General features: G+C 39.2%; 1 protein-coding gene across 3 annotated transcripts in view; it reads left to right on the top strand.

Annotated features, from left to right (window-relative positions):
- The window catches only part of arl6ip6 (ARF like GTPase 6 interacting protein 6), a 140,403-nt gene that overhangs the window by 51,437 nt on the left and 66,577 nt on the right, over nt 1–22,389 (top strand). The window contains exon 4 of one of the 3 annotated variants that reach the window (XM_043693772.2): nt 9,937–11,025. The exons of the other annotated variants lie outside the window; for them this stretch is intronic. Coding sequence (XP_043549707.1) covers nt 9,937–9,988 — 52 coding nt within the window. The 3' untranslated portion in view covers nt 9,989–11,025. Of the gene's footprint in view, nt 1–9,936; nt 11,026–22,389 lie in introns of those variants that run through there. 3 annotated transcript variants of the gene reach the window in all.

The following is a 22,389-nucleotide window of genomic DNA, read 5'->3' on the forward strand; positions in this document are numbered from 1 at the left end:
TTTTAACTTAAACAAATTAATTAACAATTTATTATTAATACAGTGGCTTTAATAGAGCAAAGTTAAATAACAAGGTGATCTAATTAATGTCTATGATTTAAACACAGTCATTTTGGATTTTAACCCCCATTCAGACATAAACAAACAGATACAGTTAAGGGACAAATTAAAGAAAAATGAAGGATATGTAACTGATGAATTCACGTAAGCATTTTTGACAATCTGTAATATCACATGCACGTGGGATTGTAACCTGCTTGGCTTCTGAAGACACAGGTCAATGAAAATCACTTCTAATATGCTCTGAGGAATATTCACTAATTACTTATAACTAAGGTTATATTCTATTAACCTTCATTGAGTTGACAATGGGACGATATCGAGAGGCCAATCAAACTTCCAACCTGTAACTTTAGTAATCACAATCTTTCTGGCAAAAACACAATACAAAACCTGTTCAAACTTTGGTTTCTCTTTGTTAGTCTATTGGTACCAGTCTCCCTGAGAGGCCACAGCTGCCATCTGTTTGAGCATAAGACTCCTCTGGAGTCGAAGCATCTACTGAATTTGATGAACAAGACTCAATCTGAAATTAACTTCCAGGCCTGGCCTCATAAACAAATATTAGTTTGTTCTCTTATTTAAAAAGAAACAAAGTTGCTGCTCAGAGTCCAAAAGTCACCTTCAGCTCACAGTTCTCAGATCCAAACCAAAAATGATAAAACTTAAGTAATAAAGGTCTCAACAACATGCATTTGTTTTAGGTGATGGCCAAGGGGACATATTGAGCCCCACACCAATATGGCATCAGCATAGAATGTTGCATTGCAAAACTCCATTTTGTCACTCAAACTTTGCACATGGAAAACATTCAATTCAAAAATATAAATTTATACCTCAGAAACCTTCTGTAGAATTCCCAACCGCAAGATGGCTTAAATGTCAATAATATTTTACCAGCCTTTGAGTATCTTCAACAGTCTTTCCCCACTGAAACATCAAGATGATACAGTTAACGTACTGGAGCAAGTTTACAAGAACGTAACAAAAGAGGGTTTAGTAGTGAAACAAAGAATTTTGAATTCTTTATTATTTTCAATTACAATAGTATAGAAATCTATCTTAGTCCAATGTCAGATTAAGAATGTTCTTAATAAATTATCAACTCAGTAATCCTTTGCACGTTTTTTACACTGTTCTTGATTATTTGGACAAAATAAAAGAAGTCAGGATTTAGCCCACCATCGGGCAACTCTCTCTGAGTTTGAACTCCCTTCTGTTATCTCCTCTATTCCCTGATGTTGTTATATAATTGTAGTATTAAATTTGATTTCATATTACCTTTGGCACAGAAACTGTTCATTCAGTCCATGCTGGCGTTTATGCTCCTCTTATGCCTCCTCCTGCCTTTCCTCATTCAAGTCTATCATGTAACCTTCTACTGCCTGCTTGTCTAACTTCCTTTAAATGCATTAATACTGTTCCCTTCAACAATTCCCCATTCACTTGCACTAGTGCCATTTAGAACGTTTTTGCTGCGTTCTCTTTTACATTTCTTGTACATTATCTTATGGTGATAGCCCCTTGTAATGCTTTTACCCACATTCTGGCATTAAAAAGCTAATCTACCATCCTTACCTGGTCTGGCCTACATATGACACCAGCCTCACAGTAATGTAGTTGACTCTTAACTGTCCCCTGAAGTGACCAAGTAAGCTATTCTCTTATATCAAACCCATTACAAAATCTAAAGCAAGGAATGAAATCAGACAAACTACCAGCATCAGCCTAGGTACTGGAGACAACCAGGTAAACTTAGCCCTGTCTACCCTGCAAAGTTGTCCTTAGTAATGAAGGGGTTGTGCCAAAATTAAGAGAATGGTCTGACAAAATATCAAGCAACTGCTTGACTTACTCACAGAACTATAACTCACTCATGAAATCATACCTTACAAGCATTGCCCCAAACTCCTCCATTATCCTTGGGCATGTCCTGTTCTACTGAGACACTAGAGGTGGAGGCACAGAGGTGTATAGTTGGGGGGAGTTGCCTTAAGTGTCCTCAACATTGACTCCAGACACCAAGTAGTCTCTTGGCTTAATTTTAACATGGATGAGGAAAATTGCTGATTGCCATCCACCACTCTCTTCTTGGCTGATGAATAATATGTTCCGTGTTGAACAATATTTGGAGCAATCATGGGTGGTGGCAAGGGTGCAGAATATACTCTGGGTGATTGCAACATGTCCATCGCCAAAAGTGATGCAGCTGCACCACCACTGACTGACTGAGCCTTAAAGGACATAGCTGCTAGACTGGGGCAGAAGCAGGCCATGTGGAAACCAGGAGGAATACCCTCCTTGAGATGTCCACCAATCTGCTTGCCACAGGTGCATCTGTCCATGACAGCATCAGTAGGTTTGAGCACCACACAGTCAGTCCTTGTGGAGATAAAATACCATTTTCACAGGAAGAATACCCTGATTCAGTTGTGTGGCACTACCGCTGTGCCAAATAGGAAAGACCAGACAGGTCTAGGTCGAGCAACTCAAAACTGGAAATCCATGAAATACTTATATCCATCATCAACAGCAGAATTGTATGTTGTTATATAATTGTAGTATTAAATTTGATTTAATACTACAATTATTGTATTCATCTACAATTTGTAACCTCATGGCACAATGTTACCATCAAGCAGCACTAGGCATACCTAAAGATGAAGTGTCAACCTGGTGTCAACCAGAAATAACATGTAATAGATAAGGCTAAATGATCCCACAGCCAACATATCAATTCTAAGCTTTACAGTTCTGCCACATCCAGAATGAATGTTGGTGTACAACTAACAGGAAGGTCCACAAATATTCTTGTTGTCAATGATGAGAGAGTCCAGCACATTAGAGACAAAGACAAGGCCAATATATTTGCATCTATCTTCAGTTAGAAGTAATGAGTGGCTAATCCATTTTGGCCTCCTCCTGAGGAACTCAGCAACACAAATGCAAATCTTCATCCCATCAAGACTGCTCCGGCTTTCAATGAGATTATGACTGGTTTAATAATCTTCAAGTCCACTTTCCTGTCTTTTCCTCATGATTCCCTTCTCGATTAAGAACCTGTCTATTTTAGGCTTGAATATACTTAACCCAGCCTCTACAACCCTCTGCAGTAAAGAATACCATAGACTGACTACCCTCAGAGAAGAAATTCCTCTTCATTTCTGTTTTAAATCTTTGACAGCTTATTCTGAGATTATGCCTTCTAGTCCTAAATTCCCCACAAAGGGGAACAGCCTTTGCACTCTAAACTGTCAAATCCCCTAAGAATCTTAAGTTTGAATAAGGTTACCCCTCATTCTTCTTAACTCTAAGAAGTACAGACCCAACCTATTCAACCTTTACCAGTATATTTTCCCTGAGATAAGGGGCCCTAAACTGTTCATTGTATTTCAGATTTGGTCTGACTAGTGCCTTGCATAGTTTTAGCAATATCCTTCCTATGTTTATACTCTATTCCCTCGGAATATTTGCTGTCGAACTTTTAGCTCTTTCCCTATTAGCTGCTGAACTTGTACGCTAGCTTTCTGTGATTCATGCATGACTTCTATGCTGTAACTTTTTGCAGTTTTTCTCCATTTAAATAATATTCAGCTCCTCTGTTCTTCCTGCCACAATGCATAACCTCACATTTTCCCACATTATATTCCATCTGCCAAGTTTTAGCCTTTTCACTTAGCCTGTCTACATCCCTCTATAGACTCACCTATCATCCTGTATATTTTTCTGTCATCAACAAACTTGTTAACTTGTAAATTCACTTTTCTAATCAAAACCATTAATATGTATTGTAAATAATTAGGAGCCAGGATTTTTATGATTAGATTCCCTACAGTGTGGAAACAGGCCCTTCGGCCCAACCAGTCTCTCCGAAGAGTAAACCACCCAGACCCATTTCCCTCTGAGTAATGCACCTAACACTATGGGCAATTTAGCATGGCCAATTCACCTGACTTGCACATCTTTGGATTGTGGGAGGAAACCCACACAGACATGGGGAGAACGTGAAAACTCCACACAGACAGTCACCTGAGGTTGGAACTGAACCTGGGACCCTGGTGCCATGAGGCAGCAGTGCTAACCACTGAGCCACTGTGCCGTCCTGTAGCATCATCTCTATCATTCTACTGGTTACAAGTTACCATCCTGAAAATGTCTCCCTTATACCAACTTAGTTTACTCTTAGTTGGCCAATCCTCTATCTGTGCTAATATAATACCTCCAACACCTTGAATGCCTTATCAAGATCCAAATATATTACATCTACTACTTTCCCTTTATCTATCTTCCTTGTAACTTCCTCAAAGAATTATTAATAAATTTGTCAAGCATGATTTTCCCCTTTGTGAAGCCATACAGACTCAGCCTGATGTTAGAATGCTTGCTGATTTTTCATTTTTCTTTTATCATTTTTGATTTGGAGCAGTAAGCTGAGAGCTGAAGGTGACCTTTAGAATGTGAGCAACAACTTATTAAAAAAAAACGTTAGAAGAAACAAACTTACATATGTTATGAGGCCAGGCCTGGAAGTTAATTGCAGGATGATTGTTATTAAAGTTATCCTATAGACATTTTGATTCTGGGGAGACATTATGGTCAAACTGATGACAGTTGTTTTCATGGGGCCCCATAGGGAGACAACCTATCCAACAAAGGGAAACGAGAGTCTTAGCTGGTTTTTAAACTTTGTTTAGGTCAGAAGGATGTGCCTACGAAAACCACAGATCAGAAGTTTGATTGTTCCCTGATTGTTTCATTGTCAACTTATTGGAAGTTCAGAGAATAAACTTTCAGTTGTAAGAAATAAATGAATATTTAGATTAGATTTACTACAGTGTGGAAACAGGCCCATCGGCCCAACCAGTCCACACCAACCCTCCGAAGAATAACCCACCCAGACCCATTTTTGGCTGACTAATGCACCTAACACCATGGGCAATTTGCCACAGCCAATTCACCTGCCCTGCACATCTTTGTGACTGTTGGAAGAAACCCCTGCAGACACGGGGAGAATGTGTAAACTCCACACAGACAGTTGCTCGAGGCTGGAATCAAACCTGGGACCCTGGTGCTGTGAGGAAGCAGTGCTAACCATTGAGCCACTATGCCACCCCATCTGTGCCTATTGGATGCTGTCTGCATGCATTAGTGTCATCAGAAATCAAGCAAGATACAACCTCATTGGCCTGTGAGATTATAGATTATGGAAACATGTTAAGTGAACTGGTCAGTTACATCTCCATTTTGGCCTTTTGGTTTATCCCTTCACTGTGTCTGTTGTCTATCTTTTTTGAGAATGGGGGCTAGAATCAAAGAAGATTGGGTTTAAATCATAGACACTGATTACATTGCGTTGTGGTTTAACTTTGCTCTGCTAGAGCTACCATACTACAAATAAATTATTAAATCTTTTTGTTTAAGCTATACACATTGTGTCTGGTAACAGTTAGTCACAAAGTCTGGTACTGGTTATTCAAAAAGAGCCATTAGGGACCACTGGGGTCAATTTGTGTGGCGAATACAGGGATAACGAGGTTGATAGGATTTGGCCATCTGTGTCCATGTTATTACATTGAGCATATTTTGTATTTCAAAATGCTCTGCTAAAACATTTTTTATAACAGAATCTAATATATTTGTAATTACAAACGTTAATCTAAAATGGTCTATGGTTACATTTTTTTGTCCCCTTTACTTTTTAAATAAAGGTGTTGCATTGTCAGTTTTCCAATCCACTCAGACTTTTCCAGATTCTTAGAAGATTACTGCTTTTACATTCTTTTAATATCCTAAGACGCATCAGAACAGGTCCAGGGTACATATCAGTCTTTAACCCCATTAATTTCCCTAGTATGTTTTCCCTCATGATAATTGTTGCATCTCCTCCTTTTGCCCCTTGACTATTTAGTAATTTTGAAATGTTATTCGGTTTCCTAAAATGAACACAGATGCAAACTATTTATAAAACCCCTCCTCCATTTCCTGGTTCCCTGTTATTGCTTCCCCAACCTCATTCTGTTTGGGATCTTTGTCAAATTTGGCCCCTCACATTTTTTTATATGTTTAAATATATTTTATATATTTACATTATGTATAATATATATATTATAAGCCCTGACAACATTTCAGCAACAGTATTGAAGACTTGTGCTACAGAAGAGAGACTCTATTCATCATACTCTTGACACTCAATTCATTATCATCACTGAATTCCCCCACTATCAACATCCTAAGGTTACAATTAAATAAAAACTGAACTGGACCCACCATTTTAATACCGTGGTTACAAAAGCAGATCTGAGGCTTGGACCATTTTGTGGCGCATATCTTACCTCCTGTCACCCCAGTACCTGTGTACCAAGTACAAGGCACAAGACAGGAGTGATGAAATATTTTTCATTGGCCTGGATGGTTGCAACTTCATCATCACTCAAGATGCTCAACACCATCTTATGATGTGGAGGAGCCAATCTTGGACTAGGGTGGACAAAGTTAAAAATCACACAACACCAGGTTATTGTCCAACAGACTTATTTAGAAGCATTAGCATTCAGAGCGTTGCTCCTTCATCAAGTAGCTGCTGAACAGGATCATAAGACACAAAATGTATAGCAAAAGATTATAGCGTCATCCAACAGATATGATTTATTGAACAAACCTAGATTGTTGTTAAGTCTTTCATCTTTTGGAATGGGTTGCAGGTTTCAGTTTATTAATATGTAAATCCCAGAACTTCTTTTAAGTCACCTTCTCAAAATAACCTAAGGTTTTATATTTAAAAAACTCAGTTCAGACAATGCATTAAAGGTGTGAGGTTAGAGTCTGTCTGACTGGTTCTATTTCCAAAGTAGGAATTTATAAAATATTACATGGATTGACTTCCTACATGGGCTGCCTGCAGATTGCATGCTTTTTGAGCAAAATAGAACTTCCCTGCAAATATGATTCTGTGAAAGCAAATTCACCCCATAGACGCAAAAATGAGAGAGAGAGAGAGAGAATGTGTGTATGTTCACATGCACACATTCACATACACACTCTCTCTTTCTCTCTTTTATGCATGCACACACACATACATAAGTCTATGGTGTAAATTTGCATTTGCAGAATTATATTTGCAGATACATTTATTTTGCTCAAAAAGCACACAACCTGCAGACAGTCCTTGCAGGCAGCCAATCCATGTAGAATTTTGTAAATTCCTACTTTGGAAATAGAACCAGTCAACCAAGATTGGGATACAGACAGATTCTAACCTCTAAGGTGTAGGTTTGCTCGCTGAGCTGTAGGTTTGATATCCAGACGTTTCATTACCTGGCTAGGTAACATCATCAGTGGCGATTTCCAAGTGAAGCGAAGCTGTTGTCTCCTGCTTTCTATTTATATCTTTCTCCTGGATGGGGTTCCTGGGGTTTGTGGTGATGTCATTTCCTGTTTGTTTTCTGAGGGGTTGATAGATGGCATCTAGATCTATGTGTTTGTTTTTGGTGTTGTGGTTGGAGTGCCAGGCCTCTAGGAATTCTCTGGCATGTCTTTGCTTAGCCTGTCCCAGGATAGACATGTTGTCCCAGTTGAAATGGTGTTTTTTTTCATCCGTGTGTAGGGCTACAAGGGAGAGAGGGTCGTGTCTTTTTGTGGCTAGCTGGTGTTCGTGTATCCTGGTGGCTAACTTTCTTCCTGTTTGCCTTACGTAGTGTTTGTGGCAGTCCTTGCATCGAATTTTGTAGATGACGTTGGTTTTGTTCATGGGTTGTACTGGGTCTTTTAAGTTTGTTAGTTTTTGTTTGAGAGTGTTGGTGGTGTGAGTTTGGAGAGTGAGTTTTTTAAATATAAAACCTTAAGTTATATCAAGAGTGTGACTTAAAAGAAGTTCTAGGCTTTACGTATTAATGAACCAAAACTTGGAACCTATTCTAAAAAATGAAAGATTTAAAACAATCTTGGTTTGCTTGATATATCATTTCAGTTGCATGACACTGTATTCTTTTGCTATAAATTATGTGTATTATGATTCCATTCCACAGCTACCTGATGAAGGAGCAGCACTCCAAAAGCTAGTGCTTCCAGATAAATCTGTTGGAGTGTAACCTGATATTGTGTGATTTTTAACACCACCTTAGACAAAGCAGCCAGCTTGATTGGCACCCATTCCACCACCTTGAGCATTCACTCCCTTCACCACCAATACAGTGGCAGCAGTGTATACCACCTTCCAAACCCTTGACCACCTGTAAGGTGACCACTTGTAAGGACACCTACATGGGAACACCATCCCCTTTTGAGGTACACATCATCCTGACTTACAAATAAATCACCATTCATAACTGTCACTGGGTCAAAGTCCTAGAACTCCCTACCCAGTAGTATTGCCGATGTACCGCTCTCCAGGAACTGCAGCAATTCAAGAAGGCAGTTCGCCACCACTTTCAATGGCATCCATGGATTAACAAAACTGCTGGCTCAGCCAGGAATGCCCACATCCCATGAATTAGTTTAAAAAATAACTCTGCCATCTCCTTCAAAACAATGTACCACACTTGTACATATTATCCTCAATAATATTTGCTTTCCTCGCTCTGACATCTGCTAAAGAGGTCTTTCATGATATGTCCAATAATGTGGGAACCCTTTCATCTACTGATGACCCCATGCTGCTACTTCAGTGTTGTATAAAAGAAACACTGACCTTTACCTAGCTTCACTAACACCTCAATGCAGTTTGAAATCAATTGTCACTGAGTACTTGAACTAGCCAGCGGTGGATACTGCAGATTCTGGAGATTAGCGCCAAGATTCGAGTGGTGCTGGAAAAGCACAGCAGGTCAGGCAGCTTCCGAGGAGCAGGAAAATCTACGTTTCGGGTAGATGAAGGGCCCATGAAACGTCGATTTCCTGCTCCTCAGATGTTGTTTGACCTGCTGTGCTTTTCCAGCACCACTCGAATCTTGACTGAGTACTTGAATCCTACCTTCCAAGCTATATAGCATAAAGGAATGAATCTACATATCGTTTGCAAGGATTGAGTGAAAACTCCCATATTTGAAGTACTTCTGTTGAATTTGATTTTAAATTCAAGATTCAAGGACATCTCCTTTATATCATGCTGAATGATTATAACTCTGTTTAGTACATATTTGTATATTTTTTTCCCTGTTGAGTTGTATTTTTTAAAAATTAAAGCTGCATGACATTATTCTTGATGTATACTAATGAAAATGATGAGGATCCATAATGAAGAAGTCAATCAACTAATGTCTTTTTGATTTTGATTTTTTTTAAATTGTCATTTCTGGCTTTAAAGTGTGTTCAGCTTTGTCCATCTATCTATACATTAATTTAGTTCTTTTGAAAGATGAAGTCTGCTGCTTTTCTTCTCGTTAAAGACTCAAGGGAAAGAACAAACACACTGCTGTTACAGTTTAGATGTTTTTCTGCTTTATTTTCCAAGAGAGGAAATGGACTGTTCTGTTACACATCTTATAATGAGGACTTTAAGTCTTGTCTGTGAAATGGGTACTTGGTGACTCACTTTCATCCAGCAGCAAATAGTCTGAGTTTCCATAGTGACAGTGCTCTAGAATCTGTTCGCACAGTAAATTGCTGGAGTTTGAAGAGAAAAAGGAACCAAGACATCAGTTCTTTACATTTTTGCAATATTCTGAGCAATTTCATCAAAATGCAGACAGATTATGCATTCATTCTAACTAAATCTAAATAAGAATCAAGATGTTTAATTGATATATTGTGCAGTAAATTTTAAAGAGGCACATGGAAGAAGCCCTGTGTTGTTTGTTTACATGTTTCACTATAAACAAGTTTCTTAAAATGCATATTTTAGTAATGCTGAACTGTTATATTTATTTTGTTTTCTTTTAGGAAGTTGGACAGTGGATTTAATGACATAATCATCGAAACAGTGTATACTTAAAGACTTATCTTTTGGCATTAGCATTTGACTGTAGGCAGAATTGAAGTTAGCAAAGTTTTGTCAAAATGTGATGATTTATCTGCCTTACCTTATGCGTTATGTTTGTCACATTCAAATATTTCTGTCCTTCTGAATATTATGTAAGTAATAGACCATATTTTCAGATATACAGATGAATATTTTGTCATAGAACATAGAACATTACAGCGCAGTACAGGTCCTTCGACCCTCGATGTTGTGCAGACCTGTGGAACCAATCTGAAGCCCATCTATCTTGCACTATTCCATTTTCATCCATATGTGTATCCAATGGCAGTTGGATTAAAGTGTAAAATTGTGTTTCAAACACTGAAATTGTTTCAAGTGCAGTCATGTTCTGAGAATTCCACCCTGCATGGAGATTGAGTTTTTACTACTTCCATCTGAAGTTCTTGAAGACTGTACAAAGTATGTACCTGAATTTTTGATATGTTCTCATTGGGTGAAGCTTCACTGCCAAAATATTGAAAAAACCTGCTGCAGTGGCAGCATCCTAATCACTTTTATTGCTGCTTACATGCTGGTGAGTATGTCTATTTGTCTATTGTGGTCTGTTCAGAAGTATTCTCAGTCATACAAGGCATTCATTGTCTTGCTTATTTCATAGGCACTCAGTCCATGTGACATTTTAGAAATTCCCACTCGGGAAATAGAACCGGTCTGACTCAAGATTGGGATACAGATAGACTCTAACCTCACACCTTTAATGCATTGTCTGAGTTGATATGTCACCTTTTTTTTAATAAAACCTTAAGTTATCTCGGGATTGTGACTGGAAAGAAGTTCTGGGATTTACATATTAATTGCTCGAAACCTGCATCCCCATTCTAAGTGATGAAAGACTTAACAGCAATCTAAGTTTGTTCAATACTTCGCATCAGTTGTATGACACTTTGATCTTTTACTATAAATTCTGTGTCCTATGATCCTGCCCCACTAGCTACCTGATGAAGGAGCAGCGCTCTAAAAGCTTGTATTTCCCAAATAAACCTCTTGGAATATAAACTGGTGTTGTGTGATTTTTATTTTTTCCACCCCAGTCCAATACTGACATCTCCACGTCATTCTTTCATACCAGCATTGTACTGGTTCAGGAGAAAATAAATTAAACACCTTAGGGAATATTTTTTAGATATTCACTATGACATGAAATACTTACAACACCCAAATCGATTTTTTCAAAATTGACATAGTCCTTAAATCTCTTCAATTAGAAAGTATCCAGAAATCACTATTAACTCTGTTTGCTACTGCTTCCCACTTAAAGGACAAGTGAGAGAAACAGTAATCATAAATGTTTGCTTCATCAGCTCTGGAAGCACCCGACTAAACCTGTAGTTGTGTGCTTTGCTGCTTTCCTTCACAGTAGACCTATACAGTAAATAGTTGACCTTGTTTACTTGTCCATCATTCACAGTTATGAATAGCTTTGTCTTATCTGATGCTAGATCTCACTACTGATTTTGCCACTCCATTAGATGGTCAACTGTGTTGAAATGAGAGTGCACACTGTATCACAGACCCTGCAATCAATGTAATCCCAGGTCAATAATGTGAGAAAAATATCATCATATTCAGTTAACTCCTCAATGATACACAAATGACAATTTCTAAGCCTTTATAACAAATATATAGATTTAAATAGAGCAATAAGCCTATAGTCAGGACCACTGTGAGTGTGATTTAGGGTCTCCTCATAAGTGGGATTATTTCCAGTACTCATATGAAGGATATGTAGTTCTGAAAGGATAACTAAAACTGCTCATTTTATAAACCATTGTTAGTTGATGGATTTCATTTTTTTGATACAAAATCATGACAGTGACTTCAAAACTTCCTCAGCAGAGTTTGCCAATGATCATAATCTGTCATTACATTGTGATAATTGACAAAATTAAATTTGAAATGTTGACTTAATTTACCATACCAAATGTTAATTGAAAGGTGTGACAAAAACTCATGATAATAGAAACGTTGTGCTCAAATTGTGTGCCATATACAAAACTCAATTTTGGATTTTTTTTTCTTTATTCACTCATGGGATGAGGGCATCACCGGCTAGGCAGCATTTATTGCTCATCCCTAATTGCCCAGAGGATAGCTGAGAGTCAACTATATTGATTTGGGTCTGAAGTCACATGTAGGCCAGACCAGGCAGGACTGGACGTCCCAGTCACCACCCATTGCAATTCGCCCAACCACTCCCTTTCCGACATGACCATCCTTGGCCTCCTTCATTGCCAAAACAAACCACACCTCTTATTGGAGGAATAACAACTTATCTTCCGCCTGGGCACCCTACAGCCCGGACGACTCAACATTGAGTTCTCCAATTTCAAATAAACCCCCTCCCCATCTCCAACTCCCTTCCCAGTCCTTCCCCCTCCCTTCCACTGCTTCTTGCCACCAACCGGATTCCTTCCTCCCATTGACCAACTAGCTCGTACCCTATACCTGTCTTCACCTATCCCCATTTCATCACCTCCCCCTTTATCTGTGGCTCCCCCCACACCCACCCCAGTCCTGAAGAAGGGTTACACCCAAAATGTTGACTTCTGCACCTCCTGATGCTGTCCAGCTTGCGGTGTTCTTCCAGTCTCCTGCCAGACCAGGTAAGGATGCTAGTGTTTTTCCCTGAAGGACATTAATGAACCAAATGGGCTCATCTGACAATTGACAATGGATTCATGGTCATCATTGGACACCTAATTCCAGATTTTTAAAATTGAATTCAAATACCACCATCTGCCATAGCAGGATTTAAACCCAGGTCCCCACTAGGCCATCACCTCCCTACCTCCTCCTCCCACCTTCCCACCCCAACCCCACCCTCACCCCCAATGAAGCTAGCTTATTCACTTTTAACTTTGAACAAATTATTTTCAGATTACATTTTGATAAAGACCTAAGGCAGTTTCTTCTGTGTTATTCATGAAGAATTCTGTTACAAACAGCTTTGTATTGCTTGGCTGACTAGTTAATGTGCTGTAATTGACAGTAGAAGATGCTGAAGAGAAATTTCACAAATGTCAGTAAACAAGGAACTCATTTATTTGGTTGTTCAGGAAAAGAAAATCTTCAGAGCTCATGCACATGGTGCAAATTATTTTGCAAAAGTTAGAATTATTGTGGTGAGACAAATGTTTAATTACATAATGAGGATCAAAGTTAAAAATCACACAACACCAGGTTATAGTCCAACAGGTTTATTTGGAAGCACGAGCTTTCAGAGCGCTGCTCCTTCATCAGGTGATTGTGGAGAATAAGATTGTAAGACACAGAATTTATAGCAAAAGTTTACAGTGTGATGTAACTGTTATAATATATTGAAAAAGACCCAGATTGTTTGTTAAGTCTCTCATCTTTTAGAATGACCATATTGGTTTCAGTTCTTTCACATGTAAATCGCAAAACTCTTTTTTAAAAGTTGCTTTCTCAAGTGCACTTTAACAGTTGGTGTCAGGTTGGCCCAGACAAGGTATTGAAGGTGTTAACTCCCTGTGAGGCTCTCTGCGCCACAATGGTCAGAATTATTCTAACTAAAAATGGATTGACAGAATCTCACATGGATACATGCAGTTTTTGAGCAAAGTAAAATGTAATTCTGCAAGTACAAATTCACCCCACAACTTATATGTGTATTTGTGTGTGATTGGGGGGGGTGTGAGGTGGGTGGAGGGGTGGAGGAGGTGGGGGTTGGAGGGGGGGAGGGGGTGGCCGGGCGGGAGGGTTTATGAGTGTCTGTGAGAGAGTGTGTGTATGTGTGTGAGTGTCAGTGTAAAGAAGTTTAAGTCTATGAGAGGATGTGTGTTGGAGTGTATGTGTGAGTGTATGAGAGAGGGTCTGAGTGTGTTTGTGTCTGTGTGTGTGTCTGTCTGTCTGTGTCTGTGTGTGTCCATCTGTCTGTGTGTGTCTAATGCAATGGGGTCACCTATAGTGTGACATGAACCTAAGGTCCCGGTTGAGGCCATCCCCATGGGTACTGAACTTGGCTATCACCCTCTGTTCAGCCACTCTTTGTTGTTGCCTGTCCCGAATATCGGATGCCGAATGTCCCGGACCGCTGAAGTGTTCTCCAACTGGGAGGGAGCACTCCTGTCTGTTGATTGCTGTGCGGTGTCCATTCATCCGTTGCCGTAGTCTCTGTTTGGTCCCGCCAATGTACCATGCCTCAGGGCATCCTTGCCTGCAGTTAGACAATGTTGGCTGAGTTGCATGAGTACCTGCCACTTACGTGGTGGGAGGTGTACCTACCCTGCAGGGATGGGGATGGCCTCAACCAGGACATTGGGTTCATGTCACACTGGAGGTGACCCCATTGCACTCTGCACAAACACAGACACACACACAGACACTCCTACACACACACTCACTCTCTCAGACCCTCTCTCATACACTCACACATACACTCCCACACACATCCTCTCACAGACTTAAACCCCTTTACACTGACACTCACACACATACACACACCCTCTTACAGACACTCATAATCCCCACCATCCCACCACACACAGTCACATGCACACATACATATATAAGTTTGTGGGGTGAATTTGTACTTGCAGAATTACATTTTGCTTTGCTCAAAATATGCATGAATCTATGCAGGATTCTGTAAATCCGTCTCTTTAGATTAGAAACAGTCTGACCATTGTGACACAGACAGTCTCACAGGCAGTTAACACCTTCAATACCTTATTTGGGCCGACATGACACCAATTGTTAAAGTGCACTTGAGAGTGTAACTTTTTAAAAAAGGTTTTGTGATTTACATATGAAAGAACTGAAACCAACATGGTCTTCTAAAAGATGAGAGACTTAACAAACAATCTGGGTCTTTTTCAATATATTATAACAGTTACAGCATACTGTAAATGTTTGCTATAAATTCTGTCTCTTACAATCTTATTCTCCACAATCACCTGATGAAGGAGCAGCATTCTGAAAGTTAGTGCTTCCAAAAACCTGTTGGACTATAACCTGGCATTGTGTGATTTTTAACTTTGTACACCCCAGTCCAACATTGGCATCTCCAAACCATAATGAGGATCAGGTAGTTGAAGTATGTGGGGTTTGAACTTAATGAGACCAGGAGTTGTGATGTTCTGTGGTTCATTTTGAGATGTGGACATTTTTCTTAACTCGATTCATATTGGTTTTTTTACTCTGAAGAGTCAAGCTTGCCAGAGATAGACTTATATAATACTAAAATTGCTTCCAATATAATATAACTTACTAACTGCAGCAAAATGACTGGCCTTATTGTAATGAGTGATCATGTGCATCTGTGTCATAATGTTATAATAAGTTCCTTCTCAACTGTTTCCAATATTCAGGGTTATAACTAGGTTCAAATTCTTTAAGGACCAAATATAATGCCTCTGCCCATGGGAATCTGAACACATTACAGCAAGTCTTGATAATCAGGGAGGGCACCTCAATTGCCCCTTTGATCCCCAAAGGCTGTGTGAAGTAATTTTCAAGTAACTCAGCACAACTTTGAACAATGTGTTGGGAATCTGGAGACTAAAGAAATTCTTAATGTCTTTAAAATGTAATTTGTTTTCATATTTAACATTTAAATATAATCTATTGTTTAAATTCTAAGTTTCATCCAGGTTTAAGCAGTGGTGAACCAGGTCTATATCTGAGAGTTGCTGAAGCTAACTAATTAAGGAAATCAGCGTTAACTGTTTGTTTCTGTAGCTGGGCTGACCTAACTCACAGCGTATTGATAAGGGCATTTCAGCGTATTGATAAGGGACTTTACTAGGGTGCTGGGTGTTTGTTGAGTAAAACAATATTATTCCAATACAGGAGAAGCTAACAAACATTTGCTATCTTGTAAATAGTCAATGTCTGTATTATTCCTAAGGTTTTAAATTGAATGGGATTGGATGGTAAAGTTAACAAAATATGTTTAAAAAAGAATGAAATTATGTAGTGAACTAATAAAAGTTTGCAGTACATGTGAGGTGTCATGACTGCTGCATGTAGGAACTCTCAGATGCCAGTATAGTGCACAGCAAATATTTATATGGTAATTGTTCACAGCTAGAGAAATTTCAGCTTAGATGTTTTGAATTAGACACAATGTAGGCACTAATACAGGGGAATATTAACTAGATACCTAATCCGAGGAAGCAGTCACATCCCTTTAGGATAGGGCCACTGTTCAGGGAAAGAGTTGTGTGAATGTGAGTGAAGCAGCTAAAGGGATCCTGAGACTAGGAGCGCAGGAGCATCAGTCTATGCAGTTATCCAAAACATTTGAGGTTCTCTCAGCAAGTTTGGAAGAGCATAAGAACTGCAGGGTTGATGAGCTAACTGATCATGGTACTGTGAGACAGGAAGCAATTCAAGTGGTGGGAGAAAAGAAAATAGTGGTAGTAGAGCACAGTATAGTAAGGGGAATTGTTCTGTTCTTTGGTGAATGTGAGAGTTAGAAGGCTATGCTACCCAGTTTGAGAAATCTGGATATGAACTTGGAATGGGAGGGGCAGATCCATTTGTCGAGGTCCATGTAGCTTCCAATTACATTTGCAAGACAAGGAGAGAGGTTCTGCATCGTCAGTATTAGAATTAAGAAAGTAAACTAAGAAGCAGAGCCACAAAAATAATAATCTCTGGATTATTGCCTGAATCATGTGTAAATTGGTATTGAGCAAATAAGATTAGAGAAATATGGCAAAGTCTTGTACAGTAGAAGTTAGTTCTGGGTTGTGTGATACTGGCACCAGTACTAGGATCACGTTGGTATCAGTGTTTTAGTGACCTGTATAAATGGGTGAGTCACAATGGTTTTAAACTAAATAGTAGGACCACAGAATCACATTTGGGAAGATGTATTACATCTGAGAATAGACAAAAGGCAAGAAAGAAAGATATCAATATAAAAACTGATGATACAGGCTATGACAGGAACAGACAGAGAGGGCCAGTCATACAGTGAAATGAACATATAAGGTTAGAGGTGACAAAAACAATAAAAAGTCAAAACTAAAAGCTCTGTATCAAAAAACGTATGGCTTTTGAAACAAATTAGATGAACTGATCACAAAAATAGAATCACCAAGTACAAATTGATAGGCATCACAGGGTCATGGTTCCAGGATGACAGATTGGTACCTGTATAATGAAGGGTACCAGACATTGAGAAAGGATAGGAAGCTGTGAAAAAGTGTGTGTGTGTTTGTGTATGCGTGGGGGTGCAGTGAAGGTATGTGTTGGGGAGCGGGGTGGAGGTCAGCATGTGCTCTAGTATTTACTACTGATAGTAGCATAATAAATAGGAATGATCTAAGTTTAGGAAACCAAGATGAAGGAGGGATTTGCATCAAAATGAAAGTGATAAACAGCAAGAAGCCACTTGTGGGAGTAGTGTATAGGCCCTTTAACTGTTGCCATGTGGTAGGCTGAAATATAGGGAAAAAATAATGGAGCATGCAAGACAAGTTTAGCAATCTTCATAGGAGATTTAATTTGCATATAGATTGGAAAATAAATTAGGCAAAGGTAGTCTAAATGGTGATTTTATTGAATAGTTTGGGAGTTACTTAAAACAGTACATTTCGGAGCCAAACAGACAGTAGGCTATATTAGGCTTGGCAGTGTGCAGGGACATAAGATGAATTAGTTACCTTAGAGTGAAAGTGCCCCCTCAGCACCAATGATCATAGTATCACTGCATTTTACATTTAGTTTGAGGCAAACAAGAGTGGATCCAGGATGAGTATTTTAACATTAAATAAAGGCAATTATGAGAGTGTGAAAACAGAACAAGCTAAGTTTGCTGAATCGGCAAATAAGGTTAATTATTAGGTCAATAGCAATGTAGAGCTGGCATTCAAAGCAATATTTCAAAATGGACAGAATCAATACATTTCAAGAAAGAAAATAGCCATGGAACAACCACCATTTGTATTTAACTAAAAAAATGCACGGATAAAGAAAAAGTGTATAATTGCACAAAGATTAGAAGATTGGACAGAATATTAAAAAAGATAAGAATAACTAAAAATTAGTGCAGAAGAAAAAAATTAGAGCACAAGAGAAAGCCAGTTAGATTTATTAAAACAAATAGCAAGAGTTTATATGGCTACCTAAAATAGATTTACAAAGTCAAAATAAGGAAATGGCAGATTAATTGAACAGGTATAAAAACAAAGTACTGCTTGAGAAACTCAGCAGATCTGGCAGCATTTGTGGTGAGAGAAGCAATTAATATTTTGAGTCCAATAAGACTCCTCCTTGGAATGCAAGTGAGTTCTAAAGAAGAGTCATATTGGACTCATCATTAACTCTGTTTCCATCTCCACAGATGCTGCTGAGTTTTTCTAGCACTTTGTTTTTAATTGAACATGTATTTTGCATCAGCTTTCATTATAGAGGATATGAGTAACATCCACGAAATAGTTGTAAAACCGAAAATGTAAAGGAGGGAGAAATATAAGAAAATTACAATCACCAGGGAAGTGGCACTGAACAAATTGTTGGAGCTGAGGGCTGACAAGTCCCTATGTCTTGAGGGATATCATATTGGGAGAATGTAAATTTGCCTATTTTGTCAGGAGCAATAAAAAAGCAGCATATTATCTCAATGGTGAGATATTGTGAAGCTCTGAAATGCAGAATGATTTGGGTGCCCTGTTCCATGAATCACAATAGGTTGGTATGCCCGTATGAAAAATAATTCAGAAAGCAAAGAGAAAATATTGCAGAATGTTATTATTTTTGGGAGGAATTAAATATAAAAGTAGGATATTATGCTTCAGTTATGTAGGGCATTATTGAGACCACATCTGGAATAGTGTATTCAGTACACATTATTCTATTCAAAGCAAGGAATAAATACATTGGAAGCAAATTAGAGCAGGTCTTCTAGATTAATGTCTGGAATGGACAGGTTCTCTTGTGAAGAAAGGTTGGACATATTAAGTTTGATTCTAATAGAATTTAGAAGAGTAAAAGGCAACTTGATTAAAACATAAAGTACTGAGTGCTCTTGATTGGGTGCATATGAAAACAAAATTTCCTCTTGTGAGTGAACCGACAATTGGGGGTTACTGTTTAAAAATAAGGAGTCACCTATATGAGATGGAGATGAAGAGAATTGTTCTCTCAGAAATTCTTGAGTAATTGAAACTCTTTTCCTTAAAAACAATGGAAGCACCACCTTTTTCATATTTTTAAGGCAATAATGGATAGATTCTTGATAAGCAAGAGTAAAAATGCTTTCAAGGTGTACACAGGAACGTAGAGTAATCAGATCAGCCATGATCTTCTTAAACAATTAAACCACCTCGAGAGGCAAAGTAGGCTACTCCAGCTTGTAATTCAGATATTCGTGAGTCTGCGATAGAGCAAGAAGACTGCCAATCTGTTACAGTCATAGAGTCATAGAGATGTACAGCACTGAAACAGACCTTTTGGTCCAACCTGTCTATGCCAACCAGATATCCTAAACTAATCTAGTCCCATTTGCCAGCATTTGGCCCATATCCCTCCAAACCCTTCCTATTCATATACCCATCCAAATGCCTTTTAAATGTTGTAATTATACCAGCCTCCACCACTTCCTGTAACAGTTCATTCCATACACGTACTACCCTCTGCGTGAAAAAATTGCTCCTCAGGTCCCATTTGAATTTTTCCCCTCTCACCCTAAACTTATGTCCTCTAGTTCTGGACTCCCCCATTCAAGGGAAAAGACCTCATCTATTTACCCTATCTATGACCCTCATGATTTTAAAAATCTCTATAAGGTCACCCCTCAGCCACCGACGCTCCAGGGAAAACAGATCTAGCCTATACAACCTCTCTCTTTAGCTCAAATATTCCAGCTCTGGCAACATCGCTGTAAATCTTTTGCAAACCTTTTCAAGTTTCACAACAACCTTCCAACAGGAGGGAGACCAGAATTGTACACAATATTCCAAAAGTGGCCGAACCAATGTCCTGGATAGCCCCAATGTTAGCTCCCGACTCCTATACTCAAAGTTCTGCCCAATAAAGGAAAGCATATCAAAAGCTACCTTCACTATCCTATCTACCTGCAACTCCACTTTCAAGGAACTATGAACTTGCACTCCAAGGTCTCTTTGTTCAGCAATACTCCATTGGATCTTACTATTAAGCGCATTGAGTCCTACTCTGATTTGCCTTCCCAAAATGCAGCACCTCACATTTATCTAAATAAAGCTCTATCTGCCATTTCTCAGCCCATTGTAGACCCGTTGTAATCTGAGTTAACCTTTGTCACTGTCCACTACCCCTCCACTTTTGGTGTCCTCTGCAAACTTGCTAACTATACCTCCTATGTTCACATTGAAATCATTTATATAAATGACAAAAAGTAGTGAACCCAGCACTGATCCTTGTGGCACTCCACTGGTCACAGGCCTCCAATCTGAAAGGCAACCCTCCACCCCCACCCTCTATCTTCTATCTTTGCGCCAGTTCTGTATCCAAATGGCTAGTTCTCCCTGTATTCCATGAGATCTAATCTTCCTAACCAGTCCATCATGAGGAAGCTTGTTGAATGTCTTACTGAATTCTGTATAGATCATGTCCATCGCTCTGCCCTCATCAATCCTCTTTGTTACTTCTTCAAAAAACTCAATCAACTTGATGAGGCATGATTTCCCACGCACAAAGCCATGTTGACTATCCCTAATCAGTCCTTGCCTTTCCATATGCATGTAAATTCTGTCCCTCAGGATACCCTCCAACAACGTGCCCACCACCAATGTCAGGCTCATCGGTCTATAGTTCTCTGGCTTGTCCTTACCACCTTTCTTAAATAGTGACACCACGTTAGCTACTCTCCAGTCTTCCAGCACCTCACCTGTGACTATCGATGATACAAATATCTCAACAAGAGGCCCAGCAATTATTTCCCTCACTTCCCACAGAGTTCTTGGGTACACCAGATCACGTGAATTTATCCACGTTTATGCATTTTAAGATATCCAGCACCTCGTCCTCTGTAATATGGACATTTTTCAAGATGTCACCATCTATTTCCCTACATTCTATATCTTCCATGTCCTTCTCCACAATAAACACTAATGCAAAACAGATGTGAGTTTGTTAATTGAGCTGGAAGGCACATTTTCAGACATTGCGTCACCAAATTCATCAGTGAGCCTCCGATGAAACGTTGGTGTTATGATCTGCTTTCCACTTATGTGTTTTGGGTTTCCTTGGGTTGGTGATGTCATTTCCAGTTCTTTTTCTCAGAGGGTGGTAGATGTCAGATGCAGAATACTTGTTTAGTATCTCCCCCATCTCCTGTGGTTCCACACATGGGCTGCCCTGCTGATCTTTGAGGGGCCCTATTCTCTCCCTAGTTATTCTTTTGTCCTTAATATATTTATAAAATCCCTTTTGGATTTTTCTTAACCATATTTGCCAAAGCTATCTCATGTCCCCTTTTTGCCCTCCTGATTTCCCTCTTAAACATACTCATACTGCCTTGATACTCTTCCAAGGATTCATTCAAGCTCTGCTGTTTATTCCTTGAATTGAAATGAATTGAATTTATTGTCACGTGTACCAAGGCATAGTAAAAAGCTTTGTCTTGCGAGCAATACAGGCAGATCACAGAATTAAATAGCATAGGTAAGTAAATAATAGGTAAAAGTGGCAAAAACAAAAACACAGGTACAGGCGAATGTTAAGAGTTTGTGACTCCATTAAGTATTCTAACAACAGTAAGTAGAAACTGTTTTGAAACCGGCTGGTACGTCTGTTCGGGCTTCTGTACCTTCTCCCCAATGGTAGAGATTGTAGAAAGACATTGCCAGGTGGGATGGATCTTTGAGAATGCTGATGGTCTTTCCTTGACAGCAGGCCTGGTAGATGGATTCTATAGATGGGAGGTTGGCCTTTGTGATTGTCCAGGATGAGTTCACCACTCTCTGTAACCGTCTCCGATCTTGAATGGTACAGTTGCTATACCAGATAGTGATACATCCAGATAGAATGCTCTCGATGGCACACCTATAAATGTTAGCAAGGGTATTCGCCATAATGCCAAATTTTCTCAGCTACCTGAGGAAGAAGAGATGTTGTTGGCCCTTTGTAACCAGTGTGAACACATGAAAAGTCCAAGAAAGCTTGTTGTGGATGACCATTCCCAGGAGCTTGACACTCTCTACTCGTTCCACCTCTGTGCTGGTCATGTGTAGGGGGCATGAATAACATCCCACCAAAAGTCAATAATGAGTTCCTTGATTTTGCCGGCATTGAGGACTAGGTTGTTCTCAGCGCACCATTTTTCCAGGTCTTCCACCTCCCGTCTGTAGTCTATTTCATCGCAATCTGAGATTTGACCGACTATGGTGGTGTCATCGGCG

This window comes from Chiloscyllium plagiosum, unplaced genomic scaffold (genome assembly GCF_037043375.1).
Source record: "Chiloscyllium plagiosum isolate Xiang-an unplaced genomic scaffold, Cpla_swu_hap1 HiC_scaffold_7, whole genome shotgun sequence".
NCBI classification, from domain to species: Eukaryota; Metazoa; Chordata; class Chondrichthyes; order Orectolobiformes; family Hemiscylliidae; genus Chiloscyllium; species Chiloscyllium plagiosum.